The following is a 22,361-nucleotide window of genomic DNA, read 5'->3' on the forward strand; positions in this document are numbered from 1 at the left end:
CATCAGTGGGTCGACAACACTGATGGAATCCATACTGGCGATCGTTGATAAGACGGAAGGTTTCTAGGTAGTTTAAGAGTTGGCAGTTAATTGATTTCTCCATTACTTTAGAAAGAGTAGAAGTAATTGCAATGGGATGATAATTGGATGGGAGGGATTTTTCGCCCTTTTTAGGAATGGTTGGATATGAACAAATTTCCAAGCAGAAGGAAAAACACCTTTGGAATAAGAAAGTGAAAAAAGGCGGCAAAGAATAGGAGTAAGTTCAGGAGCACAGGTTTTTAGAACAAGTGGAGAAATACCATCAGGATCTGGAGCTTTCTTAGCATCAAGATTCATCAAAATCCTTCTGATATCCTTTTGACGGAAGACCACAGGAGGCATTGAATGGAGCGTGTTGGGAATGGTGGGAAGTGTTTTACCAAGATCATTAATACATGAGTTGGAAGCAAAATGGGATGCTAGCAGGTCAGCTTTATCCTTGGCCGAAGTGACAAAAGAACCATCTGGTTTGGACAGAGGTGGGAGCACAGATGGGCAAAAGTTGCGGCCAATAGTTTTGGCAAGAGACCAGAATGCTCGGCTACCATTAGGGCAAGAAGCAAGTTTTCTACTCTTAGCCTGTTCAAACTCTAGTTTGGACTGATTAATAGCTGCTTTACAATTCTTGCGAGCTTTGGTGTAGGCAGAAAATTAAACTGAAGAATTAGAAACAAGCCAATTACGATATGCAACATTCTTCTCTTGAACAGCCTTAGCACATTTATTGGAAAACCAAGGTTTAGATAAAGGACGAGATTTTAAAGTGTGGGATAAAGGATTCCATTCCTGCTAGAATAATTTCACTGACACGATCTGAGAAAATGTTGACATCAGAAGTTTTGAAACAGTAATCCGACCAAGGAAAAGAAGAAAAGAAGTCTCACAGGTCATCCCATTTTGCCTTCTTGTAATACCAAACAATACGAGGTTGGGAATAGCCATGAGATAAAGGTTCCAATCGAGAAGAGACAATCACCAAGTTGTGATCTGAAGTACCTAAAGGACCTCTCACTTTGACCATGTACTTAGAATGGTTGTTTGCAAGAAAAAGATCAAGCGTATTGGCTGTATGATTAGGATTGTCCGGTATTCTTGTAGGTAAATGAACAATCTGTGCAAGGTCATTAGTAATTGCAAAAGTCTCAGTATCTCGACCAGCTGGGTCGAGATACTGAGACTAGTAATCACCAATGAAATATGGCGTACACACAGTAAGAATATACCCAGATCCTTGACATAATGTGGTCTCGACACTGCTCCCCGCATACACACTACTTGGACTCCCTCCAGTCACTATCTGGCAGAGTAGAGGTAGCAGCATCAGCAGCAGCATGTGACCTGTGCACTGGTTCATAGGCAATAAAGAATTAGCACACCTCTGGAAAATATTCCATGGCATTTTTTCTTTATGACATCCCTTCAATTGTACAGTAGGGATGCATATGACTCCCCAGCTACTGTCTTCTTGTGTTCCAAGTAGTGAATATATAAAATTTCCTCAGCATCCCAAAAAATGGTGGCCATAATCTTACCAGCTTGAAGGTTGTGTCCAAAATTTTTTGGGTGGGGGAGAACTCTTGTGCTTCCATTGCATTGATTCTTGCTTGTTCTCAGGATTCCAGTAAAGAACCCATGTTTCATCACCAACAATTCTGGAGATGAAAGTTTCAGGATCCCTTCCATAAAGCTGTAAGTTCTCATGACACCATACTCTGAATTGCTTCTGCACAGGGGTCAAAAACCTTGGGACCTACCTTGCACTGGCCATAGTCATCCCCATGAAGGATAGTTATAACTGTTCCATCAGATATGTCACATTCCGTAGAGATTTGAGACACTTTTCAATGTTTGTCATTCAGCACAAGGGTTTCCACAGCTTGGTCCATTTCTGGAGTAGTTGCTATCACAGGCCTTCCTGGACGTGGATCATCTTCGATGGACTCCCTATCACACTTGAATTGTTTTGACCAGAATTTCACCTGGTACTCCAAAGATGCACTATTGCCATACACAGCCACTATCCTTTCATGGACGGCCTTTGGCCCATTTCCTTTGGTGAGAAACTCGTTGACTGAATGATGCTCTAATTTCAGCAAATCCATAATTTGATACAGGTATCTTCCTTCTTTTTGTTATGGCAGCACAACCTAAAAACATAGTGCGATCAAAATGAGTATGATTCAAGTTGAGATATGTTGGAACATGATAAATCATGAATCATTGAAATATAACTATGGGGAAGTACCTTAGTCAGATAATTTATTAAACTCCCCCTTGTAAGTACAACAGCAGTCAGTTTGACCATATATATATAATTTAGAAGTGTTTCACATACCTTTTGTTCTTCATCAAAACTAAAAACTACACAAATTCACAAAAAGAACCTTTATTGTACTTCATTAGTATTTGTCAATCAGATATGATTATTAAGAAGCATATCCATTGATATCCATTTTCATATTTGAAATGAAATGAAAAAAAAAAAATTATGAATGGTTTCTTGCCCAATCCATTCAAAGCCTTAAATACCTCAGTCACAGAGGTGCCTAGTCTGCAGATGCTGCAATTTGCAGAACTGAAGCCTTTCATGGTAAGATCACCCCTTGTTTCCCTCACCAATCTCGCTGCCCTACTCTGTACTCTTTCCAGCAGCTCCACATCCTTCCTAATATGAGGCTGCCAGACCTGTATACTCAAGGTGCAGCCTAACCATTGCCTTATTCAATTGGATAATCACTTCCTTATTGCTTCTAGCAAAATGTCTGTATATTATTGTCAGAAATGATAATTTTAATTTGTGCACATTCCATGCAGTTTTCTTCTCTGCCACAAGTCTCATCAGTTCGATCCATTAGTTCAAATCTGTGAACAGCATCGCTTAGTTGTTGTACAAAGCCTAATAGCCTCTGTGAATTCTTCCTTGAACACTTCCCATTTAGAATTTGGTAATCATCAGTTGATCCTACTGTATTGAATTTAAAACTATTTGAGATTACTGTAGACACTTTTATGAAAGGAAAAGTCCTTCCTTTACCCTTGATGGTAGTTTCATATTTAAGTAAAATCCACTTCACTTCGCTGTAATTAACAGGGCACATGGACATAAATTAAAGTATGTATTAACTTATAATAAATAATAATAATAATTTATATCTTTTATCTGTTCATTATTGTTACATGAAAATGTAAGTCAGGAATGGTGCATATTTCTACCATGTGCTTTGTTTTGTTTTTTTTTAACAGATGTCATGCATTATAGTAAACACATTTTATACATATTTCTAACCAATAAATAACAATTATTTAGGCTATCAAAATTCCTGAAGATGAAGAAGATGTATATCCTCCAGAAAGAGCAAAACTTCTTCAGCAGATACTTTCCTTGCTTGATGCTGCTGGAAAGTTTGAGAATGAGATGTTAGTGATACCTGTATTTGAGGATGAAGGGTAATTTGTTTTAATTATTTTATTAAATTTAAAAATTTCTTTACGATTTCTTGCTATCTAGAACCACCTTTTCTAAAATTTCTTAAATTTTGATTTAAAGTCAGCAAATCCTTTTGTTCATTCCTTTGTTTGTAATGAATTAAAACTACTCTGTAAATTAGTCTTTATTATTATTATGCTGTTTAGTTTTCTATTTTGCTTTAATTTTGCCAGAATAAAATAAAACTTATGAATGATTGTTATTGTGAACAACTACATAATCCTTTCCCTCATGAATTTTATGCTCTGAGAATGAGTTTTTTCATGAAATTTTAAAAATTCATAAAAATGAAAGCTTTGTACATAAATATTTTTAAATATTAATTTGTTTTTCTTTTGATTTGGTTGCCCAATATCAGAATGAAATTATTTCAAAAATAAAAATCTAAATTTTTAAAAATAATTACATTGCAAAAGAATTTGAAAAAAATCATAAATTCTTAAAAGCTTGTCATTACTTCTTTTTTGGAATCTATTCCTCAGTTGATTGAATTTTGGCACCTAGAAATATAATGGCACTGGCACCTGACACTTTTTTTTTGTCTGTACCTGTGAAACGTATTGAAATTCAAACCTCCAATGAGTTGTAATGTTGGTGAATAACTGCAGACCATCATAGATTTTAAACTGTTGGGTGCATTTTGTTATGATACTAATGTGATTAGTTGAAGTTATAATTTTATGATAAAAACACAGTTCTACAACCAATAAGATTCAGCTTTCATTATTATAATATGAAAATCAAAATTATCTGAAAGAGTTATTCTGCTTTCATTACATACTGTGCATTTGATAAATGAGATTGAGTTTGTAATTGGTTTTGTTGTGATTTTACTTTTTCTTGATATATGTAGTTTACATTCAGTTAACCAAAATTTATAAAGGCAAAAAGTAGCTGGTATGTTATTTCAGAACCAAAACAGGTGCTGCTGGTAACTTATACATTTATAAGAGTCCATGAAGTTAGAATTGAGAAAGTCTAGTCATCAAAACATCAGATAACTTTTGGATGTCCCTGCAGGAAAAGGGGAAAAAAAGAAGTAAAAACTAAAGTTAAAATAAAGAATAACGTTACAAAGTGCACAGTTGGCTTTATTATAAATTGTTTTATTTGTGCATTTATTTCAAAATATGAGGACGACTGTTCATTAAAAAAAAACCTTTATTTTTTAAAATATTTATTTTTCTAAATGTACATAAAATTTTGATGGAACTTTCTCAAAATAGCTCAGTTTGATGGGGCAATTACCCTTGGCCCAAACAGGGAAATTGTCCCAGGCACATAAAATTAGGGGCAAAAATACAGGCTTTAAAAATAATATATATATATATATATATATATATATATATATATATATATATTATTTAAGATATTAGTTGTAGTGGTAAGTTATAATAGTGCAACAATAGACAAAGTTAAGCCGGCTATAATGTATAATATGAAAGCTAGTAAGTTATACCTTCTCAAGCAACCCAACGCCTTAGGCAAGAGCCCAACGCAAACTGGAAAAAATATATATATGCCAAATTAGGTAAGGAAAACCTTACGTATCAATAACATTAAAAGAAAAATTAAAATGTTAATTATAGGCAATTAGATACATTGAAAGGGACTTTTTCGAGGGCTAACCCTTTCAATGTATCAACCATAATTAACGAGCTATCCGTTTCTGTAGTCATCGTCCAGCATAACTGTGTCCAAATGATAGTCAGGTAGTATAAGATAACCAGGTAGCATAAAATAACATTAAAGATGTATAACAACCATCCAAAGGAAGTAACCATCCATTACAATAAGATATTTAAGTTGATATATACACTTTATATATATATATTATATATATATATTATATATATATATTATATATATATATATATATATATATATATATATATATAAAGTGTAATGATCAAAAAGTTCAGGGACTAAACTCACATATGGAAAATGGTGATGCTTACTAGTTATTCAAATAGATGTCTTTCAAAATAGGATTCTTGACACTGTATACACTGATTCCAGGTGCTTCCACACTATTGGAAGCTTTCCTAATAGGCTACCTTTTGAATTGCTTATAATTTTTGTGGTGATATGTTCTGAAGAATTTTCTTGGCATTGCAAAAACTGACTTTGGACATTAGAGGCTTTAAGCTTGGGGAACAAAAAGAAAAGTCATGGAGAGCTAAATCCAATGAGTATGGCAGATTGGTGATGGAGTACTTTCAAGTGATGGGGTGCTCTGTAAGAAATTCTCAAATAGAAAATGTCAAGTGTGTAGGGTGGGGTACTGTTTCATTGCAAGTACCAGCTTCTGAAGCCCTCTTTTCCAGCCATTTTATTTGAACAGCATCAAGACTTAGAACTGTTTTGTAAGATCATTCCTGGTGTGCAGGAAAAACTCATAATAAACAATGCTCTGTGAATCAAAGACACTAAGCATGATCTTCATGTTTGATCAAGATTGTCTTGGTTTTTTGGGCCTGGTAGAAGACAGTCTTTCATTAAGCGGACTGGGCCTTTTGTTTTCTGGTCATAGCTGTCCACCCACGATTCATCACTAGTAATAATTGAAGAAACAGTGTGGGTCAGTGGCAGCACATTAATGAAGATTATCACATGCAACAACTTGCCACTCTGAGGCACAAACTTGCCTCAATTGCATCACTTTCCCAAATCTTGCGTTAAAATGATTGTTTTATAATAAATACCAGTTTTACTAGCAAATTGGTGTAAAATTATATGGTTCATTAATTCATGGTGATATGCTCCTGATCAGATCCTGATAACGTTATTTATAATGAAATTAGCAAAGTTAGTAAGGTAATTGCTGCTCTGAGGGATTCAAGGAGTTAAACCACTACCCATTATAGTCTAGATCTCTCCCCCTCTCAGTGATTATTTCCTCTTTAGAAGTCTGAAGAAATAGACATGCATGATATTGATTTTCAAGTGATGATGATCTTGAGGAAGCTGTCATTGGCTTTTCAGGTTTCTTCTTTGTACTGAAATTAGAGCAAATGTAGATGGTATAGACAAAAAAAAAAAAGAAAAAAAATGTAAACCAGCCATTATCAATCCACTGCAGGATGGAAGCCTCCTAAACAATTCATGTTGAGAGAAATGGACCATAATCTGCCACGCTGGTCCAGTGTGGGCTGGCAGATTGACCTCATTTCGCAGTCAAGGGCTTGAACCCTGGTCAAAGAGTGTGTGACTACTCCCACTCCTGACCAATTGGCTACAGAGACTGTTCCATATAGGTAATAGTATAGGTATAGGCGATTTTAAATATATGTGAGGGTGGTTCAGAAAGTTTGTATTCTGAGACGTACAGGAAAGCCATGCCATTATGATTCCATTTTTATTTTTCGACATAGTCTCCAGCCACTACAATGCACTTCTCTCACCAATGCTGTAGTGCCTTGATCCCATTTGGAAAAAAAAAATCTCTACCTTGGTTCCTCCAACCACACACCCACAGCTCTGACCGCCTCAGAAATAGAGGCATATATATTTCCACGGATGTTATCCTTCAGCTTGGGGAACAAATAAAAGTCACTAGGGGCAAGATCTGGTGAATAGGGCGGGTGCGGAAGCAACTGAAATCCTGCAGTCTGTATGGTGGTCATTGCACTCTGGGAGGTGTCATTGGGTGCATTGTCATAAAGAAGCAAGACAGCTTTTTTGCAGTTTTCCATGGGGCTTTTCCTTGATGGCTTCATGAAGTTGCCTTATGAGGTTGCTGTTGTATCCATAAGTGACAGTGGCATCCTTTTCTAGGCAGTCAATCATGATACCTTCTGCAACCTAAAAAACTGATGCCATCACCTTTCCAGCTGACAGAGCAGCACACAGAACTTCTCAAGAGGCAGAGAACATGTATCTTTCCACATTAGACTTTTTTGTTTTTTAGTCTCTGGATCAAAGTGATGACCCCACGTTTCATCCATTGGAACAATCTGAGACCAGAAATGCCGACTGGGCTAGCCAGGTAGGTAAAGTGCCTGCCTGGCAACCCAAAGGTAGCAAGTTCGATTTCCACCTCGGGCTTGGATCACAGTAAAAAAATGCAAAAACTTTGGGAGGTGCAATATGGCCATAGAAGCTGATGCGCCAACAACTAACAAAAAAAAAAAAAAAAAAAAAAGAGAGAGACCAGAAATTTCATGGATCCTTACGAAGCACGTTCAAGTTGGTGATGCACATTCATTTACAGCATGCCTTTTGCTTATCTGTCAACGTTTGTGAGTCCCATCAAGCACTGACTTTTTTTTGCAATCAAAGATTTCATCAGGATTGAATCAATGCTATAGATTGAAGTGCCTACAAACTCAACTGTTTACTGAACAGTCATTTGTCTGTCTTGCAGCACTAGGCCATGCACGTAGTTATTTTCTTCAGTGGTGGAGTGGAGGATCTCATACAGAACAATCTGCATCATTGGCCTCATTTTAGGAAGGATGTAGAGCTGCTGGAACAAATACAGAAATGGGTAACAAGATTAGTAAATGGGACAAAGGGTTGCTCTTACAAAGAAAGGCTTAAGTTCTGCAAATTACAGTGTCTGGAGACTAGATCTGCGAGGTGATCTGATTGAGCTGTATAAGGCCTTTAATGGTATGAGCAAGCTCAATGCTAATGGGATTCTTCCTCTTCCCCAGATTAATCATTTAAGGGACATAAATTTAAATCGAGGAAAGACATTTGTAGAATAGATGTGCAGAAATTTGCCTTTTGCCAGCAGGTGTTGATTGCTGGAACAAACTTCGACTTGTCATCGTAGAAGTTGTCAGCTTAAATAAATTCAAGGCAGAACCAGGCAAACATCTGAAGTGTTTTTTTTTTTTTTTTTTTTTTTTTTGGCTGATGCTGTATAAGCTTGCTTTCTTGCATCATATGCCTCTGCTATTGCTAATTGCACAATTCCTTGCCACAACAAAATTCTCTGTGCCACTTTACATCTGTGGAAAATGCAGGAGCCTTTATCCTTCGATGTCTGCATCATATCACCATGAGCACATTCCTTTCAAAGACATTTTGAAAATCTTTTACTCATTAGTTCACGAAATCACCTGAAAAAAAAGAAAAAAAAGGATGGGATCTATTAAACTGAGATTTGGTATAGTGACGTACAAGATGTATTGCCTGCTGAAAAAAAATGCATAATTATATTCACTAGGAGTAGGTTAGTATATGAAAAATTTTTAAACATCCCTTGTATACCCATTTAAAAAAAATATATATAAAAAAATTAGGCTATGCTGTTTCTTTATTCCTGAGGAAGATATAGCGTGTTTTGAGTAATGCACAATGGACTGACCGATGGCATATTTGATATGTGATTTGCTGGTAAAGGTCCAGCAAATCACATCTTGCTAATGCACAGTGCCAATAGGCTACTAGGATAGGCCTTTTATTCATTCAATACATGCTTATTGGATGAATAAAAAATAAGAAATATTTATGACTGACATCGGGCTCCTGAACTTTACAAAGATCCAATTTGAGATTCCACCTCACCTGCATCAAGGATTCCTGAACTAAGGCAGTGCTCTCTAAATGCAAATTTTCAAGAATTATTCCAATAAATTTTACTATGCCCAATCTGCCTCTTACTTTATTATTAATGTAATGTTATTAGTGGAGTCCCTCAGGGTTCAGAACAATAAAAACCTGCTGAGCTATTTCATTGTTTATTAATGATATTGATGAAAGTATATCATTTTTAATGTGGTTTAAGCAAGTGAAGCGAAGACCATGATCTCATGATGGCTCAACTGCTCCAGCGTCATCCATTATTCTCCCAACCACCTACTGCATCACACAAGAAGTCAACCTTTCCATTGGGAAATTTGTTGATGCTATATAAGCTTGCTTCCTTTCATCATTTGCCACTACTAATACTAATTTCAAACTATTAACTCATAGTTTTTATTGAAGTTGAAGGGTGGCCAAAATGAGGGTTATCTTTGACAGATAAGCCTCCCTCTTTGAACTTTGAAATACACTGAAAAGCCTTCAAATGATGTAGCATCTTCTCTAAAAGCTGCTTTTATCATTTTGTGGTTTTCTGTTGTACTTTTACTGAATTTGAAGTTGCTGCTCAGTAAAATTACTTTTTAAAATTCATTGAAACACCTTAAAAACCTTGTATTCTGCATTAAATAGTCAGTTACTCATCTAATGCAGAAAATCACAACAGTGCCACCATTTCATGATGCAAAGTCAGTCCCCTGAGCTTTTGATCTGGGACTGACTCTTGATAACATTGGGTTAGATAATGTAGTAAGTAAAATTTGACAATATGAAAATATTGTCAAATACTAGTGAAGTAGACTTAAAATGTTTCAAATTTTTTTGAATTTTAACTAGAAAATAATGCCTTTTGTTACAGTAGTTATGCCATCCCATCTGATGAAGTCACTATACTAAAATGATACTTGCATATAAGCAATTTATTTATTAAATGAAAATGGTTTTGCATTATTTTTTTAACAGGGAAATACAGGAATTTATGGAATATAATCCTGGTGACTTGGGATTGATCCAGGCTGCTGAATTTTCAAAACCTGTAAGGAAAATCAAGAAAGAATCTACAGAAGAAACTGTTCAGACTGAAGTGGTTAGTAATAAAATCTATTTATAATTCTTTAAAAACACAAGCCAAGTTAGCAATCATTTTAGATCTTAAATTATGGTACAATCTTTGTTATTTATTGTATGCTTTTTAAATTGGTTTTAGTTTTATTATGTTTTCATATATATGGTTTTAGTTTTATTATGTTTTTATATATGGTTTTAGTTTTATTATGTTTTTATATATGGTTTTAGGCTCTCATAGAATTATTACTTTTATAAAATTTCCCTTAAACTATTTCACAAGTGATTATAGACTAACCCTTTCATGGCCCTCGTGGGTAGCAGAGTTGGTAGGATTACCATCCTCCTTACCAGGTGGAAAATACCTGAATTCGAATCCTGTCGATGATGTAAGGAATTTTTATAGGCCTTTTTCACAGCATAGCTGAGTTAGTCAGCCTCAGGCAAATGTAGCATAGTTTTTTCTTCAAATGATCTCATCAAGTGAGAAGTGCTTCCTAACACAATTCGACCTGAGAAGAAAGTCCTTTGGTGACTTTATTGTCAGGAAGATGGGAAATATGTTGTGCAAGAAGGATGGGTGGAATAGGACCAGGGTAAGTCTGCCTGGTCAGCGTGAAGAGGAAAAGACCAAACCCTCCAGCATATGACAGCATGACAAAGCAAATGGCCCTCAGTCCCCAGCAGCTTTCACTCTCCCTCTTACGGCAGCGAGAGGATCAGAGTGGAAGCAGAGGGTGCTAAAAATCTCTGGGTACGACCAGGCTGCCATGCACGGAAACTGAACTTGGCCTGTTATAACGTAAGATCACTCATTGGTGAAGACAGGATATTAGAGCTGGAAAAGGAATTAGAAAATGTGAATTGGAATATCATCGGTTTGGCTGAAACAAGAAGAAGAAATGAATCACTTATAAGTTTATCAAGTGGAAATCTGCTGTACACCAATGAAAACAGTGAAAGGAGTGAAGGTGGAGTTGGGTTTCTGGTCCATAAGGATTTTAAAAACAACATTTCAGAATTCAAAAGTACATCACCAAGGGTGTCAAGACTAATACTCAAGATTTCTAAGAGGTACAAGCTAAAGATTATAATGATTTATGCACCAACATCGAGTCATGATGATGATGAAGAGGTTGAAGAAATGTACACCGAAATTGAGAGTCTTCTAGACGAGCAGAAAACCCACTACACTATTATTATGGGGGACTTCAATGCTAAGGTTGGAAAAAGGCAAAACAGTGCAGAAAGAGGAACTATGGGAAATTTTGGAATTGGTGAAAGAAATAAAAGAGGTGAAAGACTTATGGAATTTGCAGAATCTCAAAGACTGTCAGTAATGAACACTTTTTTCAAGAAAAGGGTGAACAGAAAGTGGACATGGAAGAGTCCAAATGGATTAACAACTAATGAAATTGACTTCATCCTCACTAACAGAAGATATGTGAATGATGTTACCGTCCTGAATAAGGTAAATGTTGGAAGTGATCACAGAATGGTAAGATGTACACTTGATATAGATGTAGGAAAGGAAAGGAAAAAACTGACTCGAATAAATAATACAAAAGTCTTTGAGATAACAGAGGAAGAGAAAAAGCAGTATGTACTGGAACTTAAGAACAAGTTTGAGCTTCTGCAGACTGCTCAGGACCAAGATATCGACGAGGAATATTACAACTTTCTGAAAGTGATAAAGCTCAAGAAACCTATAGGGAAAAAGAAATCCAAAGAAGAAAAAATTAGTCAAGAAACACTTTGATGAACCGAAGACGACAAATGAAGAGCAAGAAAAACACTGACAGGGAGAAAATTGAGTATACTGAGTTATGCAAAGCCATTAGAAAGAGACTCAGAGAGGACATAAGAAGATTTAACACAAGAAAAGTAGAACAAGCATTAAGGGAAAACAAAGGATTTAAATCAGCAGCCATGAGCAGTAATACAGAAAGACAAATGATACTGAAACTGAAGAATAGCGATGGTGTACTTATAAACAGCAGAGAAGGCATAATTCAAATAGCAGAAAACTACCATAGAGAATTATACAAGGAGCAAGAGAATGATGCCAGCAGTGGGGAAGATGGATTGCAAAGTAGCAACATATACGACATACCCAATATTCTTCCTGATGAGGTAGAACATACATTGAAGAAAATGAAGAATCAGAAAGCCCCAGGGGAAGAAGAAGTTACTGTAGAGTTGTTAAAATTGGGAGGAAGAGACATAACACAAAAACTGGCAAGGCTCTTCACAAAGTACATTAGAAAAGGTGTGACGCCTAAGAATAATCCAATCATAGTTTTTCTGCATAAGAAAGGAGATAAATCAGAAATTGGAAATTATGGACCAATTAGCTTGTTATCCAACGTCTACAAGTTGTTCACAAGGGTCATTACTAACAGATTAGAAAGAATACTTGATGAGAATCAACCAAAAGAGCAAGCTGACTTTAGGACGGGATTCTCAACTATGGATCACCTTCACGTAATATCACAGCTGATGGAGAAAGCAAATGAATATAAAACACCATTATGTCTGGCATTTGTGGATTATGAAAAGGCATTTGACTCCATACAGCATAAGGCAATGTTTCGGGCACTGGAAAGACAAGGCATAGATACCCCATATATTATGATTTTGAAGAAAATATATGAGAGTGCTACCTCCTTTATTAGACTAGACAAAGACAGTAGGAAATTTAAAATTGAGAAAGGAGTTCGACAAGGACACACAATATCTCCGAAGCTGTTTATTGCTGCCCTTGAGGAAGCTTTCAGAAGATTAGACTGGTCGCAGAAAGGAGTCAATGTGAACGGAGAGTACCTAAACCATTTACGATTTGCAGATGACATTGTGGTCATAAGCCACGATCCCAAAGAATTAGAGGAAAATCTTAATCAGTTATGCACAGTTAGTAAGGATTTTGGACTAAAGATGAATATGGCTAAAACAAAAGTAGTGATGAACAGGTATGCCACAGAAAGGGAAATAATGATTGAAGGAGCATTAATTGAAAAGGTGGAGTCATATACTTATCTGGGACAAGTTTTTAGCTGTAATAATTATAAATGGCTGGAAGTCAAGAGAAGAATAAATTTTGGACGGATAGCATTCAGGAAATATAGTCACATACTAAAGAGCAATATCCCAGTTTGTCTGAAACGTAAAATAATGAACCAATGTATACTCCCCACCATGACTTATGGAAGTGAAACTTGGGCACTCACCAAAAGAATGGAAGAGAAGCTGAGAACTACACAGCGAAGAATGGAACGAATTATATTGGGAATCAGACTATTAGATAAGAAGAGAAATACATGGATTAGGCAGCGAACTCAAGTAAAGGACATTCTTATCAAAACTAAAGAACTAAAATGGTCTTGGGCAGGACATATAGCTCAAAGACATGATGACAGATGGACTAAGAAAATAAAAGAATGGTACCCAAGAGGAGCTAGAAGAAAGCCTGAAACACAAAGGTGGAGATGGATAGATGAAATTCATGAGTTTTTGGGTTGTAAATGGATGGCCAGTGCTCAAAACAGAAAGAACTGGAAAGTTGCTGGAGTGGATTGCAGTGGATTGAAATGGCTGATGATGATGATGTCTGCCAGGGACAAAAGTAGATGATATTGTAGAGCAGATATTATTTTTTTTTTAATGGCACAAAAGGTGATATTGATGTACACATTGGCATTAATGATATTAAGAGTAGAGATCTGTGGGCTTACTTCACCAGACATGATAGGAGGGAGTGCATGTTGAGAGCCTTGTCAATCAATTTGGCCCCAGAGGGAATGTGCAAGGCTCATGGGGGTAGAATTTTTTCTCAGTGTGCTCTGTGCTTGTTAACAGAAGAGACTGTTTTTACAGGGATGGGATATGCTTAAATAGAAGGGATGCAAGAATATTTGCTGGTGCTATTAAAGCAGTGGTAGGTGGGTCAGAAAATGCTAGCTTTGGGGGGGGAATGCACAGGCTAATAGATTGACTAGAGCCACAGGCAGCGGTGAAGGTGATTCTTGCATTGCTTCTAATGGAAAATGCATCAGCTTGGAAAGCAGAGTCAGGAATTTCAGGCCCTTCTGTGGGTCATCATGAAACCAGGGAATTAAATAAATTTTCTGTTTCTACTCCAGAATGACCACGTAAGATCAGAGGAGTTCACAAGATAGAAAGAATATAATATTATTTTTATATTTAGTAGGCATGTGGTTTGAACCACAATCACTCAAAGTGTGTGAACTTTTTAATTTTGTGCTTCACCATTCTGCTACAAAGGGAGGGCAGTGCTTTCCCTACTTCTTGAAACATATTATTTTGTCTACTCATAAATTCAGTTTTCTGTGTTCCATTTTACAAATCATCATGCACTTTTTTTAATATGTTAATGAATTTAACATTATACAAAAACAAGCCACCAGCAGTATTCTTAGTAAAAATAATCTGCAGTAACGGTTCATTCATTTTACACCTCTGATGGCAGAACATAAGTGGAAGTCAGTATCAGGATGTTTCTGACCAAATGCTCTTTTGAACATTTGCTGGAGAAGTTGCTTGATTCAGTTTCATTACATTTGTAGAACTTACAGGGACTGCTACTAATGCCAGCTGTTCAGTTTCATTACATTTGTAGAACTTACAGGGACTGCTACTAATGCCAGCTGAGCTTTCACTTCGCAATTGTGATGAAAGTATAGCATCCTTGCCAGTTTAACTGCTGTAGTTATTTTTTTCTGCTTATAATTTTTGCTTTTGAGCTCTAGTCAAATATACAAGAGCTCACTACACATAGCTTGGCAACTAGGCACCTCAGAGGGAACCAGATTGAGGTTTATAAGGCTCTGAGAGGGGTTAATAAAATGATTGAAGATGGAATTTTAACTGTTATAAAGAATTCCAGAACTATGGGGCCATGAATTCAAATTACAAGGGAATAGGTTTAAACTAGATTGTAGGAAGTTTTATTTTAGCCAGTGAGTCATTGATTACTGGAATAAGTTGCCTCTGCCAGTAGTTGAGGCTGAAGTTTGAAAAAATTCAAAGATTAACTGGATAATTACCTTCATGAGGAGGGAGGTGCACAATACTAATACTATACTAATTTTACCCTCACAAATTCTCACTTCAGTGGTTACAGCTGAGCAGGCACAATATCATACTTGATAAGCTGACAACAAGAAATTACATTGACCTGGCAGTTTTGATGCCTGGTCTTGCACACCTCAGCAAAATATCTGCATTAATCATTTCAAGATACTCCATTTGTCTTCCTAATTACTTATGCATAGTGTTTTACTTGAGTAGCTGCAGAAGCAGCTACTCAAGTAAAACACTATGTATAAGGGGACAAGTGGACATGGCAGCCAAGTAGGTGGCCAAATTATGTCTAGACATTTTATTGATATTTTTCATTTGTCACAGCCTGAAGTAGTCATGTTTAAAAATAGCTCCCAGCATCTGTATGAATTTTTTTTTAAAAACACAATATTTTATACTTGATTTTTTTAAAAACTCCCCTGTTTGATGTAATTCATAGATGAAGATTCAGATTTGTCACTCCTTGGCTTATTGCCCAAGAGGTTATTCTTAATGCTTTTAAATATTCAGATTATCTCAAGTGAGATTAAGACCTTATTTATAAACAAAACTGGCACCATAAGAATTGTTTTAATTTATTTCTAAAATTTTATTGTTTTTTTGGAAATATTTTTTCTAACTGCAGTTTGGGGCTCCTCTTTGGAGGTTAGGGATCTTTTCCCTGCCTAGTTATGTACCTGAACATTGGCAGTTAAAAACATACTATGGTTTATATAAGCAGTGCAATATAATTAATGAGTACCTATTAATTTGGGAGTTTTGTAAATAGTGTGTTTTCCAGGCAATAAAACACACTCATATTTTAGAAGGCAAAAATATTTTGGGGAGAAATATTTTATTTGCATATTTGAAAGAAAAATTCTCAAGTGCTTACTACACAAAATGCTAGCTTTCACTTTTATGAAGCTTTTAATCATAACACCAATAACACATTATTAATGTCATGGTCTGAACTTTCATTCTCATCAAAGAATGTACTCATTGCTGATTCTACATTTCTTGAAAGACATGGCAACTGTCCTGAGATTCACTAACTCCCGCTGATTTTTCACCTATGGAAATGGTTAGTCATTCTATTTATCATGATTTGGTATCCGATCCATTCGTATTGTCTGCTTCTCTCACATTGATATTTTAAAGCAGAGGTGGCCTACCTTTTTCTGCAGTGTGCCACATGTTGGAAATGGGTCATGTGCTACCAGGGGCCACAATTGATAACTGTCCTCTTACTAATCCACAACTCTTGCCAATAAATGTTTTTCCCTAACTATTATAAAGGAATTTTATGCTAGTCACTTGTAATAAAAAAAAATCTTAACTATTTTGCTACTATAGAATTGATGTCTGCCCCACCTTACCTAGGACCATTCCTAGGTAAGGTGGGGCAGGAATACAAATATATTAATTTTGTATTCCAGCATATACAAATATATGCTGGAATACAAAATTAAATAGGTCTCATTTTACTGCTGAAAGTTTATTACAAATTAAATTTTGTCATCCTTGAGGTTTGCTGCTTACGTGTTGATTGTGCCATCACTGCATGTTTGAACAGCCCTGAACCCAAGCTGTGATTTTAATTTCACAACTCCAGCTGGCTTCCATTTTATAGTCACACCGACCCAGCTGGTTGAGATGCTGAGGCTTTTCCAATTACTAATGACCTTGCACAGATTGTTCATTTACCTACAAGAATACCGGACAATCCTAACCATACAGCAAACATGCTTGATCTTTTTCTCACAAACAACCCTTCTAAGTACATAGTCGAAGTGAGCTGTCCTTTGGGCACCTCAGATCACAACTTGGTGATTGTCTCTTCTTCAATGGAGCCTTTATCTCCTGGCTATTCCCAATCTCGTATTGTTTGGCATTACAAGAATGCAAAATGGGATGACCTGCGAGATTTTTTTTCTTCTTTTCCTTGGTCGGATTACTGTTTCAAAACTTCTGATGTCAACGTTTGCTCGGATCATGTCAGAGAAATTATTCTTGCAGGTATGGAATCCTTTATCCCACACTCCACTTTAAAATCTCCTCCTTTATCTAAAACTTGAATTTCCAATAAATGTGCTAAGGCTGTTCAAGAGAAGAACGTTGCATATCGTAATTGGCTTGTTTCTAATTCTTCAGTTTCATTTTCTGCCTACACCAAAGCTCGCAACAATTGTAAAGCAGCTATTAATCAGTCCAAACTAGAGTTTGAACAGGCTAAGAGTAGAAAACTTGCTTCTTGCCCTAATGGTAGCCAAGCATTCTGGTCTCTTGCCAAAGCTGTTGGCCGCAACTTTTGTCCATCTCTGCTGCCACCTCTGTCCAAACCAGATGGTTCTGCTGTCACTTCAGCCAAGGATAAAGCTGACCTGCTAGCATCCCATTTTTCTTCCAACTCATGTATTAACGATCTTGGTAAAACACCTCCCACCATTCTCAACACACTCCATTCAATGCCTCCTGTGGTCTTCTGTCAAAAGGATGTCAGAAGGATTTTAACTAATCTTGATGCTAAGAAAGCTCCAGGTCCCGATAGTATTTCTCCACTTGTTCTCAAAACCTGTGCTCCTGAACTTACTCATATTCTTTGCCGCCTTTTTTCACTTTCTTATTCCAAAGGTGTTTTTCCTTCTGCTTGGAAATTTGCTCATATCCAGCCAGTTCCTAAAAAGGGTGACAAATCCCTCCCATCCAATTATCATCCCATTGCAATTACTTCTATTATTTCTAAAGTAATGGAGAAAACAATTAACCGCCAACTCTTAAACTACCTAGAAACCTTCTGTCTGATCAACGATCGCCAGTATGGATTCTGTCAGTGTCGATCCACTGGTGATATTATGGCTTATATTACTCATTTATGGACTAATTCAATTAGTAAATTAATAAGAGGGGTTTACCTCAATATAGTACGTGGAACACTTCCGTATGATACCCTCCAGAAATTAAAGAAGCTGACAATGCTTTTCGACCGACTGTCGTGATCACAGGAATGAAAATTACCGAATCCCGCTAAACCTGCAACTTAAATAGTGATTATGTGTCTTCGCGCATGCGCGTAAAGGTCCACGCATCGGAGATCAAATATGGCCGCCGAACATTAACAGAATTCTCGTGTAATTTAATTTCAATGGTTTCTGCAATTAATAGTCGCGTATAATTACGTTGAACGTTAAGTATTTTGGCCTCGTTAAATAAAAAAGTATGTTTTTCGTTAATGGCATGAAAGGCTAATTCTGACGCTGCTGAACGAGAAGCACGAACTGAGGCTTCGTGTTGATTTACACGGATATTAAGAGAAAACCGCGTCGAACCCTGATAAGACGAGTCGCAATCACCGCAAGAAATGTTGTATACTAGATCATTAATTTGTGTTGCGAACGCCGAAAGAACCGAGCGATTGTTCAGTATAGTGTGTAACTTCCGTATAGGCCTAGCTATAATTTTAAATTCGGTATCTTTAAAGAATCTGTTAAGCTGTTTGTGCCACTGTTGGCACAAACAGCTCAACAGTGGCACAAACAGCTTAACAGATTCTTTAAAGATACCGAATTTAAAATTATAGCTAGGCCTATACGGAAGTTACACACTATACTGAACAATCGCTCGGTTCTTTCGGCGTTCGCAACACAAATTAATGATCTAGTATACAACATTTCTTGCGGTGATTGCGACTCGTCTTATCAGGGTTCGACGCGGTTTTCTCTTAATATCCGTGTAAATCAACACGAAGCCTCAGTTCGTGCTTCTCGTTCAGCAGCGTCAGAATTAGCCTTTCATGCCATTAACGAAAAACATACTTTTTTATTTAATGAGGCCAAAATACTTAACGTTCAACGTAATTATACGCGACTATTAATTGCAGAAACCATTGAAATTAAATTACACGAGAATTCTGTTAATGTTCGGCGGCCATATTTGATCTCCGATGCGTGGACCTTTACGCGCATGCGCGAAGACACATAATCACTATTTAAGTTGCAGGTTTAGCGGGATTCGGTAATTTTCATTCCTGTGATCACGACAGTCGGTCGAAAAGCATTGTCAGCTTCTTTAATTTCTGGAGGGTATCATACGGAAGTGTTCCACGTACTATATTGAGGTAAACCCCTCTTATTAATTTACTAATATTATTATCAACGTAGAACATATTGAGTATTTCAGCTCTGATTCATACTATCGGACTAATTCAGTGGAAAAGTTCTGTGAAACGCAAGCAGTTGCTCTTGACATCTCAAAGGTTTTCGATCGTGTTTGGCATAAAGGTCTTCTAAACAAGCTTCCATCTTATGGTTTGCCAACTGTTTTTTGCAATTGGTTATCCAGTTTTCTCTCTGATCACTCACTGAGGCTGATGGTAGATGGCTCTCTGTCTTCTAACTTCTCCACTAATGCCGGTGTCCCCCAAGGTTCAGTTCTTTCCCCCACTCTTTACCTCTTGTATATTAATGACCTTCTTCCATTGACTGGAAATCCTATCCATAGTTTTGGCGATGATAGCACATTGCATTCCACTTTCAATTTTGAGAAATCTTGCCCTGCTCAATCAGTTTCAACTTCTCAAAAATCTGCTACCAATTCCTTAAATGCCGATCTCCAGGTAATTCTTTAGTGGAGCAAAGACAACTTAGTTGATTTCAATCCTTCTAAAACTCAAGTCTTGTCTTATATCTTGCAAAAAGGATTCTTCTGCTCCTATGTTTATCTTTGGTGACACTCCGATTTCTAAGCAAAATGGTATATCTCTCTTGGGGATTACCCTGACTTCTAATCTCTCTTGGCACAAGCACATTACAAATATTGCTTCCTCTGCATCTAAAAAACTTGGTTTTCTCTTTCGCTCTTGGCGTTACTTTTCTTCCAAACAGCTGTTCACTCTGTACAAATCGTAAATCCACCCTACCATGAAATATTGTTCCCACATCTGGGGTGGTGCCCTCAAAACCTCTCTCAGGCTTCTTGATTCCATTCAGAAGAGGGCAGTTAGGTTAATTAATGATTCATCTCTAACAGAGTCTCTGCACTCGCTGTCTCATAGACATATGCCCTTATGCATGCCTCTTCTACAGATATTTCCATGGGCACTGTTCTTCTGAATTGGCTTCTATAATTCTCGCTCTCTCTTTCAAAACAGTCCGAACACGTGCCGCCACTAGCTAATAACCATTTACTGTCAAACTTCAAACTCATAGAACCAATTTTTCATCTTCCTCGTTTATTCATTCAACTGCCGTTTTCTGGAACAACCTTCCTTCATACGTTTTTTCCGAAAATTACAGTCTACAGAAGTTCTCTAGTCCTGTGTCAACAAATATCTTCTTCCATCTTCTCAACCTCCAACCCAAGCATGGTACTAAGTACTATAGGTTCTAATACCTCTCGTGTTTGGGGTTTACATAAAAAAAAAAAAACCTAATTTTAATGCTAAAAGGCAGTAGATATGGCTTCTAAGGTCCTGTTGCATGAGACCTGGGTCATAATTTCTGGAAATAAAAGTGAATAGGGTCTGTCTATCTCAGATCACATGCCACATTCTTTCGTTCTTTTATGTGTGATTTGAAACTTTCACTTAATAAAAGAGCCACCTTATTTTTTTTTTTCTTGAAGGCTATATTTGTCTCTAATCATGACTAAAACATCACTGTATGCATCTAGTATACATTCAGATCCTACGAATGACATGTGTACTAAGTATAATTATGACCTTCAGACCATAAGACATGGGGAATTTAGGCAACATTTTCCAATTGAAAAAAAGTGGGTTTTATGGTCTGTAAAATATAATACTTTCTTTATATATTGAAACAAAATTATAAAAAGTATTTGTTTTAATATTAAATAATTGTAACTCTGGAGCAATAAAAATTATATAAATGATGATTTGGTTTATTAATTTTAGGAAGAAGAAGAAGAACGCTTTCACTTTGGAGCAAACAGAACTGTTTTATTTGACCAAACAACTGCTACTGTTCTAAGAGATTGTGAATTGCTAAGCAAACTTGAAAATTACAAGGTTTCAAATATCCGTGATTAGCATCAATACATTTAGCATTGTTGCAATTGTTTGTTTTAAGATGATTATTCTAAGAAAGATGCTTATTGTATATAAAATCTTGTTTTAAGAGATATGTGCTTAGAAAAGCATCAGTTTGCCTTCTAAAAGAAGAGGTATTTAAATGCTAAACATTTAAATATCAGAACATCAAAGTATATTTTACCAAACTGGATAAAAAAAACTAAAATTGGATATAAAATTTAAATCCAATTTAGCAAACTCTATATAAAAAGAATTTTTGTGTATATTAGATCTCTTTATTTTAAAAAAATGTGATTTCAAAAATAAAATTTTATAAAAATAAAATAAATAAATTTTATTTATTTATAAAAAATATATAAATAGAGAAAATAGGAATTTGATTGGTTATTGTATTAGAATGGTCTTTATACTGGGGCATTAAGCAATATCAAACAATATTCTGGTAATACTTTGCTAACCACTTATTTTTCTTTGATTTTCCATAATATCTAAAGATGTGCTCTCCCCCCCCCCCCCCCAAGAAAAACAACTGACATTTTACAAAGACTGGAATATGAAATGAAATTTTAACATAGAAATTTGACTTCCTTTCTTTGAAACTCAACTTTCTCCAGTCCAACTCTCCTAATAATGAGGAATTTTCTTTGGTAATTTTAATGTACACAACTCCAGCTGGTTTCAATTTTCTGGTCATTTGGGCCCAGCTGGTCAAGATGTGAGGATGTTTCAGCTACTTATGGCATTGTACAGATTGTTATTTACTTACCAGTATACCAGACAATCTTAACCACACATCCTACACTCTTGACCTTTTTCTCACAAATGCCCCTTCAAAAGCCAAAGTCAAGGTGAGTGATTCTCAAAGCACCTCAGATCACAACTTGGTTATGGACTTTTCTCCAGTGAAGCCTTTCCCTCATGTTCATTCTCAGCCTTCTATTGTTTACATTAGAAGAATGTGAAATAGGATAAGCTGCAAGATTTCTGTTCTTCTTTTTCTTGATTGGATTACTGTTTTAAATCTTTTGATGTCAATGCTTGTGCTTCTTTTATATAAAATAAAAGTGCTAATGCTGTGCAAGATAATGTTGTATACTGCAGTTG

At 36.2% G+C, this 22,361-nt stretch overlaps 1 protein-coding gene across 1 annotated transcript in view; it reads left to right on the top strand.

The window, feature by feature from the left end:
- LOC150083831 (cilia- and flagella-associated protein 157-like) overlaps positions 1-21,254 on the top strand; it is a 78,325-nt gene extending 57,071 nt beyond the window's left edge. Inside the window, exons 7-9 of the mRNA XM_090375399.1 lie at positions 3,350-3,489; positions 10,025-10,148; positions 21,120-21,254. Coding sequence (XP_090231525.1) covers positions 3,350-3,489; positions 10,025-10,148; positions 21,120-21,254 — 399 coding nt within the window. The remainder of the gene's footprint in view (positions 1-3,349; positions 3,490-10,024; positions 10,149-21,119) is intronic.
- Positions 21,255-22,361: the final 1,107 nt, after the last annotated feature.

This window comes from Mastigoproctus giganteus, chromosome 6 (assembly GCF_048544385.1).
Source record: "Mastigoproctus giganteus isolate SK-2022 chromosome 6, ASM4854438v1, whole genome shotgun sequence".
Taxonomy (NCBI): Eukaryota; Metazoa; Arthropoda; class Arachnida; order Uropygi; family Thelyphonidae; genus Mastigoproctus; species Mastigoproctus giganteus.